This window comes from Phacochoerus africanus, chromosome 1 (assembly GCF_016906955.1).
Source record: "Phacochoerus africanus isolate WHEZ1 chromosome 1, ROS_Pafr_v1, whole genome shotgun sequence".
NCBI lineage: Eukaryota > Metazoa > Chordata > Mammalia > Artiodactyla > Suidae > Phacochoerus > Phacochoerus africanus.
The window spans coordinates 171941637-171956213 of NC_062544.1; the positions used below are offsets into that span (position 1 = coordinate 171941637).

The window sequence follows — 14577 nt, forward strand, 5'->3', positions numbered from 1 at the left end:
TCCATGTTGCTGCAAATGGCATTATGTCCTTCTTTTTTATGGCTGAGTAGTATTCCATTGTGTATATATACCACTTCTTCCGAATCCAATCCTCTGTCGATGGACATTTGGGTTGTTTCCATGTCCTGGCTATTGTGAATAGTGCTGCAATGAACATGTGGGTGCATGTGTCTCTTTTAAGTAGAGTTTTGTCTGGATAGATGCCCAAGAGTGGGATTACGGGGTCATATGGAAGTTCTATGTATAGATTTCTAAGGTATCTCCAAACTGTTCTCCATAGTGGCTGTACCAGTTTACATTCCCACCAACAGTGTAGGAGGGTTCCCTTTTCTCCACACCCCCTCCAGCACTTGTTATTTGTGGATTTATTAATGATGGCCATTCTGACTGGTGTGAGGTGGTATCTCATGGTAGTTTTGATTTGCATTTCTCTTATAACCAGCGATGTTGAGCATTTTTTCATGTTTTTGCTGGCCATCTGTATATCTTCTTTGGTGAAATGTCTATTCAGGTCTTTTGCCCATTTTTCCATTGATTGATTGGCTTTTTTGCTGTTGGGTTGTATAAGTTGTTTATATATTCTAGAGATTAAGCCCTTGTCGGTTGCATCATTTGAAACTATTTTCTCCCATTCTGTAAGTTGTCTTTTTGTTTTCTTTTGGGTTTCCTTTGCTGTGCAAAAGCTTTTCAGTTTGATGAGGTCCCATGGGTTTATTTTTGCTCTAATTTCGATTGCTTTGGGAGACTGACCTGAGAAAATATTCATGATGTTGATGTCCGAGAGTGTTTTGCCTATGTTTTCTTCTAGGACTTTGATGGTGTCCTGTCGTAGATTTAAGTCTTTCAGCCACTTTGAGTTTATTTTTGTGCATGGTGTGAGGGTGTGTTCTAGTTTCTTTGCTTTGCATGCAGCTGTCCAGGTTTCCCAGCAATGCTTTCTGAATAGACTTTTTCCCATTTTATGTTCTTGCCTCCCTTGTCAAAGATTAATTGACCATAGGTGTCAGAGTTTATTTCTGGGTTCTCTATTCTGTTCCAGTGGTCGGTCTGTCTGTTTTGATACCAGTACCACACTGTTTTGATGACTGTGGCTTTGTAGTATTTCTTGAAGTCTGGGAGAGTGATGCCTCCTGCTTGGTTTTTGTTTCTCAGGATTGCTTTGGCGATTCTGGGTCTTTTGTTGTTCCATATAAATGTTTGGATTGTTTGTTCTAGTTCTGTGGAAAATGTCATGGGTAATTTGATAGGGATTGCATTGAATCTGTAGATTGCTTTGGGTAGTATGGCCATTTTTACAATCTTGATTTTCCCAATCCAGGAACATGGAATATCTTTCCATTTCTTTACATCTTCTTTGATTTCTTTGATTAAAGGTTTATAGTTCTCGGCATATAGGTCTTTACCTCCTTGGTCAGGTGTATTCCGAGGTACTTGATTTTGTGAGGTGCAATTTTAAAAGGTATCGTATTTTTGTATTCCTTTTCTAATATTTCATTGCTGGTATACAGAAATGCAACTGACTTCTGAATGTTAATCTTATATCCTGCTACTTTGCTGAATTTATTAATCAGTTCAAGGAGTTTTTGGGGTTGAGTCCTTAGGGTTTTCTATGTATAGTATCATGTCATCTGCATAGAGTGACAGTTTGATCCCTTCTCTTCCTATATGGATGCCTTTTATTTCTTTTGTTTGTCTAATTGCTGTGGCTAGGACTTCCAAAACTATGTTGAAGAGCAGTGGTGAGAGTGGGCATCCCTGTCTTGTTCCAGATTTGAGGGAGAAGGCTTTCAGTTTTTCCCCATTGAGTATTATATTTGCTGTGGGTTTATCATAAATGGCTTTGATTATGTTCAGGAATGTTCCCTCTATACCCACTTTGGCGAGGGTCTTGATCATGAATGGATGTTGGACTTTGTCAAATGCTTTTTCTGCGTCTATTGAGATGATCATATGACTTTTGACTTTTTTTTTGTTAATGTGGTGTATGACATTGACTGATTTGCGTATGTTGAACCATCCTTGTGAAACTGGGATGAACCCGGGATGAATCCCACCTGGTCATGGTGTATAATTTTTTTTGATATGTTGTTGGATTCGGTTGGCTAAGATTTTGTTGAGAATTTTTGCATCTATATTCATCAATGATATTGGCCTATAGTTTTCTTTTTTGGTGGTATCTCTGTCTGGTTTTGGAGTTAGGGTGATGGTGGCATCATAGAATGACTTTGGGAGTATTCCTTCTTCTTCAACCTTTTGAAAGAGTTTAAGGAGGATGGGCACCAATTCCTCTTTATATGTTTGATAGAATTCACCTGTAAAGCCATCTGGTCTGGACTTTTATTTGTAGGGAGTGTTTTTATGACATCTTCAATTTCACTTCTAGTGATAGGTCTGTTCAGTTGGTCTGTTTCTTCTTGATTCAGTTTTGGCAGGCTGTAAGATTCTAGAAAATTGTCCATTTCTTCCAGATTGTCAAACTTGTTGCCAAATAGTTGTTCATAGTATTCTCTTATGGTTTTTTGCATTTCTGCTGTATCCGTTGTGATTTCTCCTTTTCATTTATAATTTTGGTTATTTGGGTTCTTTCCTCTTTTTAGTAAGTCTGGCCAGGGGTTTGTCAATTTTGTTTACCTTTTCAAAGAACCAGCTCTTGGTTTTATTAATTTTCTCTATTGTTTTTTGAATCTCTATTTTATTGATTCCTTCTTTGATCTTTATAATTTCCTTCCTTCTGCTGACTTTAGGTCTTTTTTGTTCTTCTATTTTCTAATTTGTTTAGGTGGAGGGTTAAGTTGTCAATTTGGGATCTTTCTTCTTTTTGGAGAAAGGCCTGTATTGCTATAAATTTCCCTCTGAGCACTGCTTTTGCAGCATCCCATATATTTTGAGAGATTGTATCTTCATTATCATTTGTCTCAAGGTATTTCTTAATTTCCTTCTTGATTTCCTCATTGACCCATTGGTTTTTAGTATCATGTTGTTTAGTCTCCATGTAGTAGGTTTTTTCTCTTTCCTTTTCCCATGGTTGATTTCTAATTTCATGGCATTGTGGTCAGAGAAGATACTTGAGATAATTTCTATGCTCCTAAATTTATTGAGATTCGCTTTGTGTCCCAATATGTGGTCGATTCTTGAGAATATTCCATGAGCATTTGAGAAGAATGTGTATTCTGCTTTTTTTGGATGTAGTGTCCTGAAGATATCGATTAAGTCTAATTTTTCTATTGTTTCCTTTAGGATCTCTGTTGCTTTATTGGTTTTCTGTCTAGAGGATCTGTCCATTGATATGAGGGGGGTATTAAGGTCTCCTACTATGATTGTATTCCCATCAACTTCTCCCTTTATGTCTGTTAATATTTGTTTTATGTATCTGGGTGCTCCTATATTTGGGGCATATATGTTGATGATAGTAACATCCTCTCCTTGGATGGATCCCTTAATCATTAAGTAGTGTCCTTCTTTGTCTTTCTTTATGTCTTTTGTTTTAAAGTCTATTTTGTCTGATATGAGCGTTGCGACTCCTGCTTTTCTGTCATGTCTATTGGCGTGAAATATTTTTCCCCACCCTTTCACTTTCAATCTATATGTATCCTTTGTCCTAAGGTGAGTTTCTTGTAGGCAGCATATTGAAGGTTTTTGCCTTTTTATCCACTCAGCCACTCTGTGTCTTTTGATTGGGGTGTTCAGTCCATTGACATTTAAGGTGATAGTTGATAGATGATTATTTATTGCCATTTTGAACTTCGTGTTCCAGTTGATTCTATGGTTCTCCATTCTTCCTTTTTTTTTTTTTTTGTTTGGATGGTCTCCAGTTATTATCTACTTGAGTGGTTTTTCTCTTTTTTTTCTTTTTCATTTTTTGCGAATGCAATATTTGGTTTTGGCTTGTGGTTGCCCTGTCAAACACATTCTTAAAAAAAAAAAAGTCTAGATTTTCTTACTTTCCTTCCCCACATTTTATGATTTTGAAGTCCTTTTTTAACATCTTCATGTGTGTCGTTTTGCTGTTCCATGTGTTTATCATCATTTTTACAATAGTTTTTTTTCCCTTTCAGATCTATATACTGGTTTGTTTAAGTGATTGCTTTCCAGGTGTGATTTCCTCCATCCTATTTCTTATTTCTTTTTTATTTAGAGAAATGTTTTCAGTATTTTGAATGGGTTTAGAATTGCTGTACTCTTTTGGTTTTTGTTTGAGAAATTCTTTACCTCTCCTTGTATTTTAAATGATGTTCTTGCTGGAGAGAGTATTTTAGGTTGCAAATTTTTCCCTTTTAGAGCTTTGAATATATCTTGCCACTTTCTTATGGCGTGTAGTGTTTCTGTAGAGAAATCTGCTGATAGCCTTATGGGGGTTCCCTTATAATTAACACTTTTTCTCCTGCTGCTTTAGAATCCTCTCTTTAACTTTTGCCATTTTTATTATATCTTTATTTTGGCCTTATTTGGGTTCAACCTGTTTGAGGCCCTCTGTGTTTCCTGTATCTTGATATATGTTTCCTTTAGATTTAGAAAGATTTCAAACATAATTTCTTCAAAAATATTTTCAATCCCCTTTTCTTTTTCTTCTCCTTCTGGAATCCCTATTATGTGTAGATTGGCCTGCTTTATACTATCCCATAGGTCTCTTATATTGCTTTCATGTTTTTTCATTTGGTTTTCTGTCTGCTGTCCTGATTGGGTGATTTCCATTATTCTGTCTTCCAAGTCACTAATGCATTCCTCTGCATTATTCCTTCTGTTCTTTAGTGCCTTTAACTAAGTTTGCATCTCTGCAAATGAAATTTCTAATTTTTCTCACTTCCTCCTTATATTTTTTCATTCCTTCCTAAAGTAATCTGCATTACTGTTTATATGCACTCTTAATTCCTTCATAGTCACCCTTAATTCCTTGACTATTTTACCTACCTCCTTTTTGAACTCAGTGCCTCTTAAACTGCAGACATGTGTTTCACTCTTTGCTGCTTCAGGTGAATTCTCCTGTTCTTTTAACTGGGAATGGATCCTGAGCTTCTTCATTTTGCTTGTATTTTTCTTATTCTGTGAGTTTAGGGAAACCACCTACTTTAGTCTTGGAGGGCTATTTCTATTCAAGAGTTCCCCTTTGTGTTTTGTGGGGGGGTTATTTATTTTTGGAGTGAGTGTTTGGATATTTGCTGTCTCCTTCCTCAGTATGAGCAGGCTATTATCCCCTTGATAGGGTGCTGCATGTGTTTCCAGGGAGAAGGAGGTAATAAGCAGGACTAGTAGTCAGTGCCTGTTTGTTGGGCTCTTGACAGTAGCAATGACCCACTGGAAGGGGGCACAGGCTACTCCTAGTTGTAGGGCCCTGGGAAGTGGAAATGAGCCTCAGGCAGATTTAGGCAGTGCCTGCAGCATTTGGCAGTGGCAGTGGCAGAGTGTCTGAGTTCCCAAGGAAGTGAGAGCTACAAGGCTGGTGTTCAGTCCACAATGCCCTCCTCCGTGGTACCCTCTGAGGTGACTGGGGCTGCAAGTGGTGCTTGATCACAGACCCTTAGTGGTGGCAGGCGATGCACAACTCTGGAGTTAGAGATTACTGTGGTGGTTTGCCCTGCTACCTGTAGACCATGCAAGAAACACCCTGTCTTGCTTAGCCCATGCAAGAGGTGCTGCACAGGCTGCTCCTCATTGCAGAGTCCTGGGATGTGACAGTGATCAGGCATGTGTAGGTGAGGCCCAGAGCATTTGGGAGTGGCAGAAGCAGGGCAGGTGTGTTCCCAGGGGAGTGAGAGCAGCAATGGGTGGTGCGTGGTTGCAGTGCCCTCTCCTTTGCTGACCTCTGAGGTGATTGGGGCTATAGGTGAAGCCTGTTCACAGATCCCTAGTTGTGGCAGGCTACATTCCCCTCTGATTTCTGAGATGACTGCTGTGGTTGGTCCCTGCTGCCTGTAGGTCATGCAAAAGGCTCTGCATCATGCTTAGCTCCCTATAGCCCTTAGCTCACTCAAGAGATGCCTGGCTACCCATAGGTTGCACAAAAGGAGCCTGGTCTCTCATATCCTGAGCAAGTGGTGCCTGCACCAGAGGCACCCGCCCTCTGAGAGTCCGTTCATGTAAGGGAAATAGATTCCTATGGCAGTCCATCCCCCTCCTCTTGCCCTCGCCAACAATGGTGCCTTGCCTCTCCTACGGGGCCCAGACCTCCTCCCGGGTTTTTCTCAGCTGTGATGTCCACTTCCCGGCCCATGGTGCATCCTCCCTAGCCTCTCAGGCTGTCTCCATACAACCAACCCTAGTCTTCTCCCCAGAACTGACCTATGGAACCTGAGTCTCAGTGCCCAACCCCCAGTGAGCATCTCGGGCTGTGGTGACCAGGACAGTGGTGCAGATGATCTTTGTAGTTCTCACCCTGCTTTGCCCTCCTCAGTCTAGCTGCTGCACTTTTCTCAGTGACTTTGAGGTCACTCTGTCTCAGCTGATCTTCCCATTGGTTACTTGGCTTCCCAGGGTGTGGGTTCCTTTCCCCTTTAAGAGTTCCCTCTCAGGAGGGCTGGTCCCATCCTGATTCTTTTTTCTTTTTTCTTTTATTTTACCCAGTTATGTGGAGGGTTTCTTGCCCTTTTTGGAGGTTTATGGTCTTTTGCCAGCATTCAGTAGATGTTCTGTGAATCGTTCTACATGTAGATTTTTTTTTTCTCAATGTGTTTGCGGGAGAAGATGATCACCACATCTCACTCCTCTGCCATCTTGATCTTTCTCCCTCAAATATGTTTTAGACATTCCTTTGAATTAACTTTTTAAGACATTCCCTTACATTTTTTTTCCATACCTCCTAATGAAAGTTTTCCATTTTTAAAAACTGACCTAATGTTCAATAAATGTTTTGGACATTGTCTTTACAACCTAAAATTTGAACTTTGTTATTCCCATCACAAGTGTAAATCCTTCTACACTTCTTGCACTGGTTTCTGCATGGGTACTGAAGTGCATGTAAAATTACACAGAATATTGAGAAGTCTTTGTGTAAATGAGAATCACCCTAATGTACTGCAGAATTCGTTTTAAATGCATTAATTTTAGAAGGGAGAAGTGGCATTCAACATTAATGAAATGCTTATAATTACTTAGAGACAAAGAGATATGCTTATATTATAATAAAAAATACAAAAACTGGTAAAGTGTTAAATATTTGATGCCACAAATGAATATATGTATAGTAGATAACAAGCATAAACATGTGGCTGCTGAAGTTTACATTTCATAACTCAGTGTTTTTAAAGCTTAAATCTAAATTTCAATTTAACATTTAATCAATTAATTTTGATGACATTTGAAAAACTTAAAAATTAATATTTACTCTGGAGTTGAAAATCATAAGTTAAATTATTTAGCTACATCCATTACTAACTTATAGTTTAACGCTAGAAAAAAATCTAGTCTTCTAAGCATAAACTCATATATAATGTTTCCTGCATGGGTATTTTAATAAACAGACATAAAGTGGAAAGGTCCATCCCCACTGTGTGAAAAATAATTGCATGAAGTTATGTAAATGGCAAAACTAATAATCTTATAAGCTATAATTATTACTTTTTAAATCTATTTAATCTATACAGAAAACAGATAAATATTAATATGCTGTAATAGAACATATGAGAAAGTGTGTATGTGTATATATGTGTCTGACACCATTAGAGTAACAGATTTCCTAAATACATTTCACTTTGCACAGGCCTTAATGTTGTGACTTTCATAAAGTGCTTTGCAATTTTAGGATAGAATAAATTAAGTACAGATTGTAAAGTATAGACTATACTAGAACTTAAAATGCTGTAATAGGTGACTTTAAAGAAGGAAATAATGAAGTGTATCTTTCCAGACCTTGATTACATTACAAAACATCCTCTTATTTTCGGAGAGAGAGATTATGGATACATCTACGCAGTTACCATTTTAAAACTGTCACAAGTATATAGAAACAAAATAGGTTTTTATTCTTCTTTTAACTATATAAACTCAGTAAGAAGCTGGCCCTTAGAGCTATGCACATGAGAGTTTGGTTTTTATATAATTTGTTTATATTTATCTTAAAAGGATTAGTTCTCTTTAGAGCAAGTTCCTTTTATGTACAGAAACTGTGTGCTCTGTAATTCTGCTGCTAGCTCACTGTATCACTTTTTCCATTTCAGAAGTCGTACAGCTAAATATATAAAGAAGATGATCTGGACACAAAGGTATGGCTTACCTGTGCCACTGGTCAACGACAGCCTTGGATGGTAGCCTCCAGATTATTTTTGGTTTTGGTTCCCCAATGGCTGAGCAGTTCAGTAGTAGTTTGTCCCCCAAATTCACCTCAGTCCATTTCTGAGATGCAGATTCTATCCTGGGGATGGTCTCCTGGTCTTCCACTGTAAGAATTACCACCCTTCTCTCTGAGCCAGTGGAGCTGGTAGCAATGCATTCATAAGTGCCCGTATCTGAAGAGGCCATGTTTCTTATCAACAGAGTTCCATTTGAAAATAAGAACTTGGAATTGATGAACTGTAATGGTTTCACTTCAGTGCCATCAGAGAGGACCCAGTGAATACCAGGCTGAGGAGTTCCTTTTGCAGTACAGGGCAGTTTCAAACTTTTACCCCAGGCCCCTGTAATAACTTGCCTCTTCTGCTCCAGAATAACAGGTGGGGCTGCAATGACTTGTATTTTAATCAGCAGTGAATCCTGGCCCACTGGGTTGCTGGCCATGCATTTATAAAAGCCCCGGTCATAAATACTGATATTGTGGATGACCAATGTTCCATCAGACATCACCAGGGCCTGCCTGTTCCCCTCGGATGATTCAGAGACCACTGTTTGGTTTGCAAGAATCCAAGAAATTGTAGGGCTTGGCCTACCTTCAACTCTGCATTTCACTTTCACTGTGCTTCTGGAATGCACTGTGATCTCTTTAGTACGTCTCTCCAGGATCCTGGGGGGATAGGAAACCACGGACAAGGTGACATGAAGGCGGTCTGTGCCAAAACTATTGGATGCCGAGCACAGGTACTGTCCACGGTCCTGAATGTCCACCTTCTGTATGGACAGGGTGCCATTGGGGAGCACCTGGAACCTGCTATTCTCATTCCTTTTAGACAAATCAAGTCCTGATAAGGAGAAAGAAATTTATAGCCATAGGTCATAAAAGTTTAGATAGAAAATATAAATTGCTCATGTGGAAGTCTACCTTATTTTAGGCTACTGGGAACAAATATATTTAAAATTAAGATATTCTAGTCCTCAGATTGCTAAAATTATCTGGATTTTTTAACCCCCTAATTTTAATGTAAAAAACAGATGTTTCAACACAGTGACCATTCTCTTTTTTCAAACATTTCTTTAGGTGTGCTTTCAAAGCATTTCCAAAAATACAGTCTTAACATTTTAAAACCTAATGAGCAAAAAGCTATGCATATATCAATTGGGAATGTTGACAATTTGTGTCTTGGAGAAATTTGATGTTGATTCTTTGAATATACAACCCTGAAACATAACACAATGTTTTCTTTGTTTTGTAATGGAAGAAGACTATTGTGAAGAAAGAGTTTCAAATACCTGGTGAGATTTTGGTCCAGTGGATAGTGGGCTCAGGATTTCCAACAGCTTCACAAGGAAGAAAGGCATCAGAATTAGCTGGAACAGTAAAACTTGCCGCTTTTCCTCCAACTATTCTGGGCCTTTCAAATATATTCCTAGACAAAGAGTCAAAGGGAAGGAGTCTGGAAGTTATTTTTTGAACTGTTTTCCTATCACTTTTCTTTGCATTCTTCTGTATATCCCAATATGAAGGATGAGTGGTGTCCTCTGGAGTGGGCAGTATGCTCACTACTGGCCTTTTGCCCTTTTCAGCAATTTCTGGGTATGACTTGTGCCAAAAGTGGTTTTCTGACAAGGGAGAAGGAGTCAACTTAGAATTCTGTGGTTTAGCGGTTATTGGTGCTGGCATAGGAGTAGAATGTAACAGATTGGAGTAGATAAAGTGGGTGGTTCCAAGGGCAAACTTGGCATTTGGGTGAATTGGGGGAGATGTTTCTGTGATTTGCTGTGGATTAGCATTGTGCCTCAGGGATTCATGTGGCTTGACTATTGTACTTGTTGTTATCCTGAAAATGGGAGTTGCCATATTGTCAGTAACGGCAATTTGATTACTCAAGGGAGGGGAGGTGGAAATTGGCATTGGAGTGGCACTGGTGCTCAGGACAGGTGGCATGGTTGAAGGTCTAATGGTTGTCTCCCTAGCCATGGTATTCTGGTGTAGTTTGCTGGACAGAGTGGTTTCAGAAGCAGTTCTGCTCTTTAAAGTCTGAGTACTCTCCTGCAGTGGTTCTTCAAGTACATCTGTCAGAGTAAAAGTTCTTGCATGAAGATCAACTGTGCTTGACATTTCTTTTATAGTTTCTAGAGAAGAATGAGTGAAAGCAGACATACTGGGCTTGGTTGAAGTTTCAGCTGTGGTTAGAACAGGAGGTGGCATAGTGGCGGATATAATGAAGCCGGAAGTCCTATTATGAGGTTCTTTTTTCCTTTGTACTTTTTGTGTCCTAAGTCTGGCTATTTGGGTTTTAGTGATAATGACAGATGCAGGGGGAGAAGGAGTAGCTGTCAGTGTGGCTATTTGCATTGGTATGAAATTTGTACTGGATGCTTTACTTAAGATACTAGGAGGTATAGGGTAAATGGGTGGGAAGGGCAGGTCTTTCACTGCTGGAGGACTTAGAGGACTATGTGTTTTAATGGTACTGTGATGAACTTTAGCAGATGTTACCGATGGAATCTGCATCACACTTGCTGAGAGTGTTGTAAAATGTAAGGGGGAAGCTGTGAGTAAAGCAGGAGATGTTTTAGGGAGCATCCTGTCTGTGCTCTTGTGTGAATCAAATTTATGCTGATCCCTCAGCTTTTCTCTTTGGACATGGTTATTTACAAAGATCTGATGCCAAGGAATTTTCTTTCTTGAAAATCTTGTAATGGCTATAGTAGTAGGCATAAGTGGCTTGATGGTGGGACCTGGAAGTGGAAATATAGTCATTGAATCTCTTTTAGCTTCACTAGTGTTAGACACACTTGGGTAACTAATATTTGTTCCATGGGTGTTTTCCACGGATACGGCTGTTGGGGCATGAGTTGTAACTGCACTGAAATATTTTATCATAGGTGTTGTTTTCTCAACATCTATATGTGGTTTGTTCTCAAATAGTAATGATGGACTGTGGACTAGAGTTGTAGATTCTTCTGCTGTGACTCTGGAAATTTTAGCTTTGGGGAGGGTAATGGGAGAAGACCTTGGAAAAGGCAATGCTGTTGCAGCAGTGGTGAACCTCTGGCTGGGAGAACAGGATGGGCATACCACATTGAGCTCTGTGGCTGAAAATGCAGTGGTGCTTTCTTCAGAAGCAGCTCTGAATGTTGGCCTCACAAAGCTGTATCTGTGCTCTCGGAGAACTGGAGTCCTATATGGGCTGATAATCCGCCCCCTGCTCCAAATTTTCCTCCGTCTTCCAAAGCGTCTGGACAGAGGAATATTGACTGTACTATTTCTAGGAATGTGTAGCTGAGAATGAGCAGTAGTGTATGGGCCTGAATGGAGCTTAGAAGTGCTAGGTTTTTTAGTAGTGTGGGAGTGATTGCTTCTGGGATCACTAACTCCTGTTACAGATGACTGATGACTATTTGTGGCATTTACTGACCCTAAAACTGTATCAGCTTTGCCGTTAGCACTACTAAGCATTTCGATATGGATATTTTTTACTGTAGGAGCCCCTACGGTTATCGGGGGTGCACTTTGCAAGTATTTTCTTTTCCTCCCCATGTTGTCAGCATCCTGAAAGTGAGTTGCTTCACGTGGCAGAGGAAACACACTAGATAAATTGTGGTTGGTTGTACCTTGCATTTTGCCTGATGTGGCTGGGTTTTTATTCTTTGACACAGCCTTAGTTTTAATAGTAGTAGATGGTTTGGAATTTGTTGGTTTTTCAGGTGGTAGTATCTGTGGACTCACAACTGGGGAGACTTTGGGGGCAGCAGCTATACTTGTCACAGGGCTCTCAGATGATTTGCTGGAATCAGCAGTTGCTGTCCTTGCCAGAACACCGGGAGCTTTAGCTGCCAGAACCTCCTCATCTGGAGGGAGCATGCCTGAAGAGTCTACTTCCTCACTAGGTGTTTCCAGGAGTTGGGTGATTGGTGGAGGTGGCTTTGCTGTAGTATTTTCTTGCCTCTCTGGCATGGTATTCTTTTTAGCTTTCTCCAAAAGTGCTGCCCAGTGCTGTGGGTCAATTCTCCGGGCAGAGGGAGGGAACCGCCTCCTGTGCTCCTTGGAACGGTGGCTGGTTGCCTCTCCACGCCGTTGGTGTATTAACACCTGATGCCTGACTTGTGTTCCAGCCTCAGGTCCTTTTGGGGCAGATGTGGGGAGTTGTGTGGCTGGTGGATCCTTAAGCTGAGCAATGGAACTGGGCTCATCAAACCCAGATCCATCCATTTCTACATTATGTTCCACTGGTCTTTGCCCTTTTATTTGGACTGAAACTTGGTTAATTAAAAAATCGACCCCTGATGGGTTGGCTGCTACACAACGATAATGACCCTGGTCTTTTTGAGTGACCTGTAATATTCTTAATGTGCCATTGTTAAGAATTTTCTTATCTCTTGAGGACTGTTGGAGCACACTCTTTCCTGGAAGAACCCAGCTTACAGAGGCATCTGGGATACCTGTAGAATGGCAGGGAAGGTCAAGTGTTTCACCACTAGCAACTATATGATGAGCCCCATTTTCCTGATAGGGTTCTATGGAGGGCTCTATCACGGTAATCCTATAGGTGAGAAAGTCTGCATCATCATAATTGGTGCTTATGCAGTGGTATATGCCTGTGTCAAAAATATCAGCCATCTGGAGTTCCAGTTTCCCACTTTTGTCTATCAGGATCCGTCCATCTTCACTAACATAAGGGGCTCTCACTTTACTTCCATCAGCTAGAAGCCACTCCAAATGTGGGGGAGGGTCTCCTTGGCCTGGGCAGTCTAGGCCAATGGTCCCACCAACCAATACAGTATGTTCCAGCTTAGTATGGTTATCCCTGGAAATCATGGTCCATTTGTACTTGTCTAGCCTCATCTCAGCCCTTGGTAAAGTGATTCGGGCCTCACTGGAGTACTGGATCTGTAATGTACTGAATGTGGTGGCAGTTCTGTTTAGCTGTAAGGAAATTTGGTCTTGCATTAACCAAGGGGGATCTGCTCTGAGATCAGCCTCTATGTTGGTAAAGATGTTTTCAGGCTTAGGAACTGCTTGTTTATATTTGTAGCAGAGTTGTGGTGTTTCTGTGAGTAAGTGGCTCCTTTCTAGTACCAGAGGAGAGTCACTGTACAAAGCCAGAACTTGCCACACTGGCTGAATGTGACTATAATCTATGTTACACACCAGAAATGTTGAAAATGATGCATTTAGTGTGATGTAGTCATTTCTTTCAGTGAATGCCATGGATGATGTCATTGAGGGCTTTTGGATACTGCAGATCATGTTAGCTTCATTTCCAGATTGGTCTGTCATATTCAAAGCCAGGGAGCCGAAGGGTGTCATGAAATCTTGGGGAGAGATGGACACAGAACCACTGTCTTCCAGAAGAGTCAGGTTCTTCGTTTTCAGGGAGTGGTCAATGATTGGCTTGGCACACAGGAAAGCTGAAGCTGGGACCATAGCCAAGGGCTCATCTTTAGAGGTCCTGGGGTTCATGCAAAGTGGACATTGCTGAGGACTGGAAGGACTTCTGTCTTTTTTGCATTTTATTATATCTATAAAAATGATAATTAAATTACTGCTAGTAGGGCCTGATTTATGAATTAACATTTGAACATTTTGAATAAACAGCATTTGCTAAAATATGAAACAATTTGGAAATTTTAGTGTTTAATAAAACGTTTCCTACTTTTTTTGTCTTTGATTTCTAAAAATGCTATCGTCTATATACCTCCCATAATATGATATCCACTGTCACAAGGATTTTATCTGTCTTATTCACTGCTATATTTCCCATGCCTAGAAAGCACCTGATATAATATTTGGTACGCAGTAAATATTAGTTGAATAGTTTCCTTATCTAGGGAAACAAAACGATAGGCCTATATTCGTCACTTTTATTAACTTATTTAGTATTTAGTTATGTTTCCCCATTTTAATGTTTTAAGACTCTGAAAATTTCATTGTCCTTTAAAAGATAATGTTTGATAAATTTCCATTTACAAGTCCTTGGATATCATTACAAACTCAAATTTCTTTCCATAACCAAAAAAAAAAAAAACAATGATTATAAGATTTTTTGGCCTGGTCTAGCTTGGTCACAATAGGAATGGAGAGAATGAGATGGATGCAGAAGATAACGAAGCTGGAGGAACCCATCAATAAGAGGTGAGGATGTAGTTGAACAGAGAGGGTAGGGTGATTGAAAAGAAGAGTAAAGGAAGACACAGTATGACTTTGGTAACTGAGTTGATCAAAGTAGACTCAATGCAGGAGGGTTGGATTTAATGGGGAGGGAATAACATTGTGGCCAAGCAGTGGGGCAGCACACTAAAAGTCTGATA

The 14577-nt window shown here is 40.0% G+C and overlaps 1 protein-coding gene across 1 annotated transcript in view; it reads right to left on the bottom strand.

Annotated features, from left to right (window-relative positions):
* IGSF10 (immunoglobulin superfamily member 10) overlaps positions 1-14577 on the bottom strand; it is a 41909-nt gene that overhangs the window by 9648 nt on the left and 17684 nt on the right. The window contains exons 4-5 of the mRNA XM_047784828.1: positions 9553-13788; positions 8207-9104 (exon numbers count right to left, since the gene is read on the bottom strand). Of these exons, the coding sequence (XP_047640784.1) occupies positions 8207-9104; positions 9553-13788 (5134 nt within the window). The remainder of the gene's footprint in view (positions 1-8206; positions 9105-9552; positions 13789-14577) is intronic.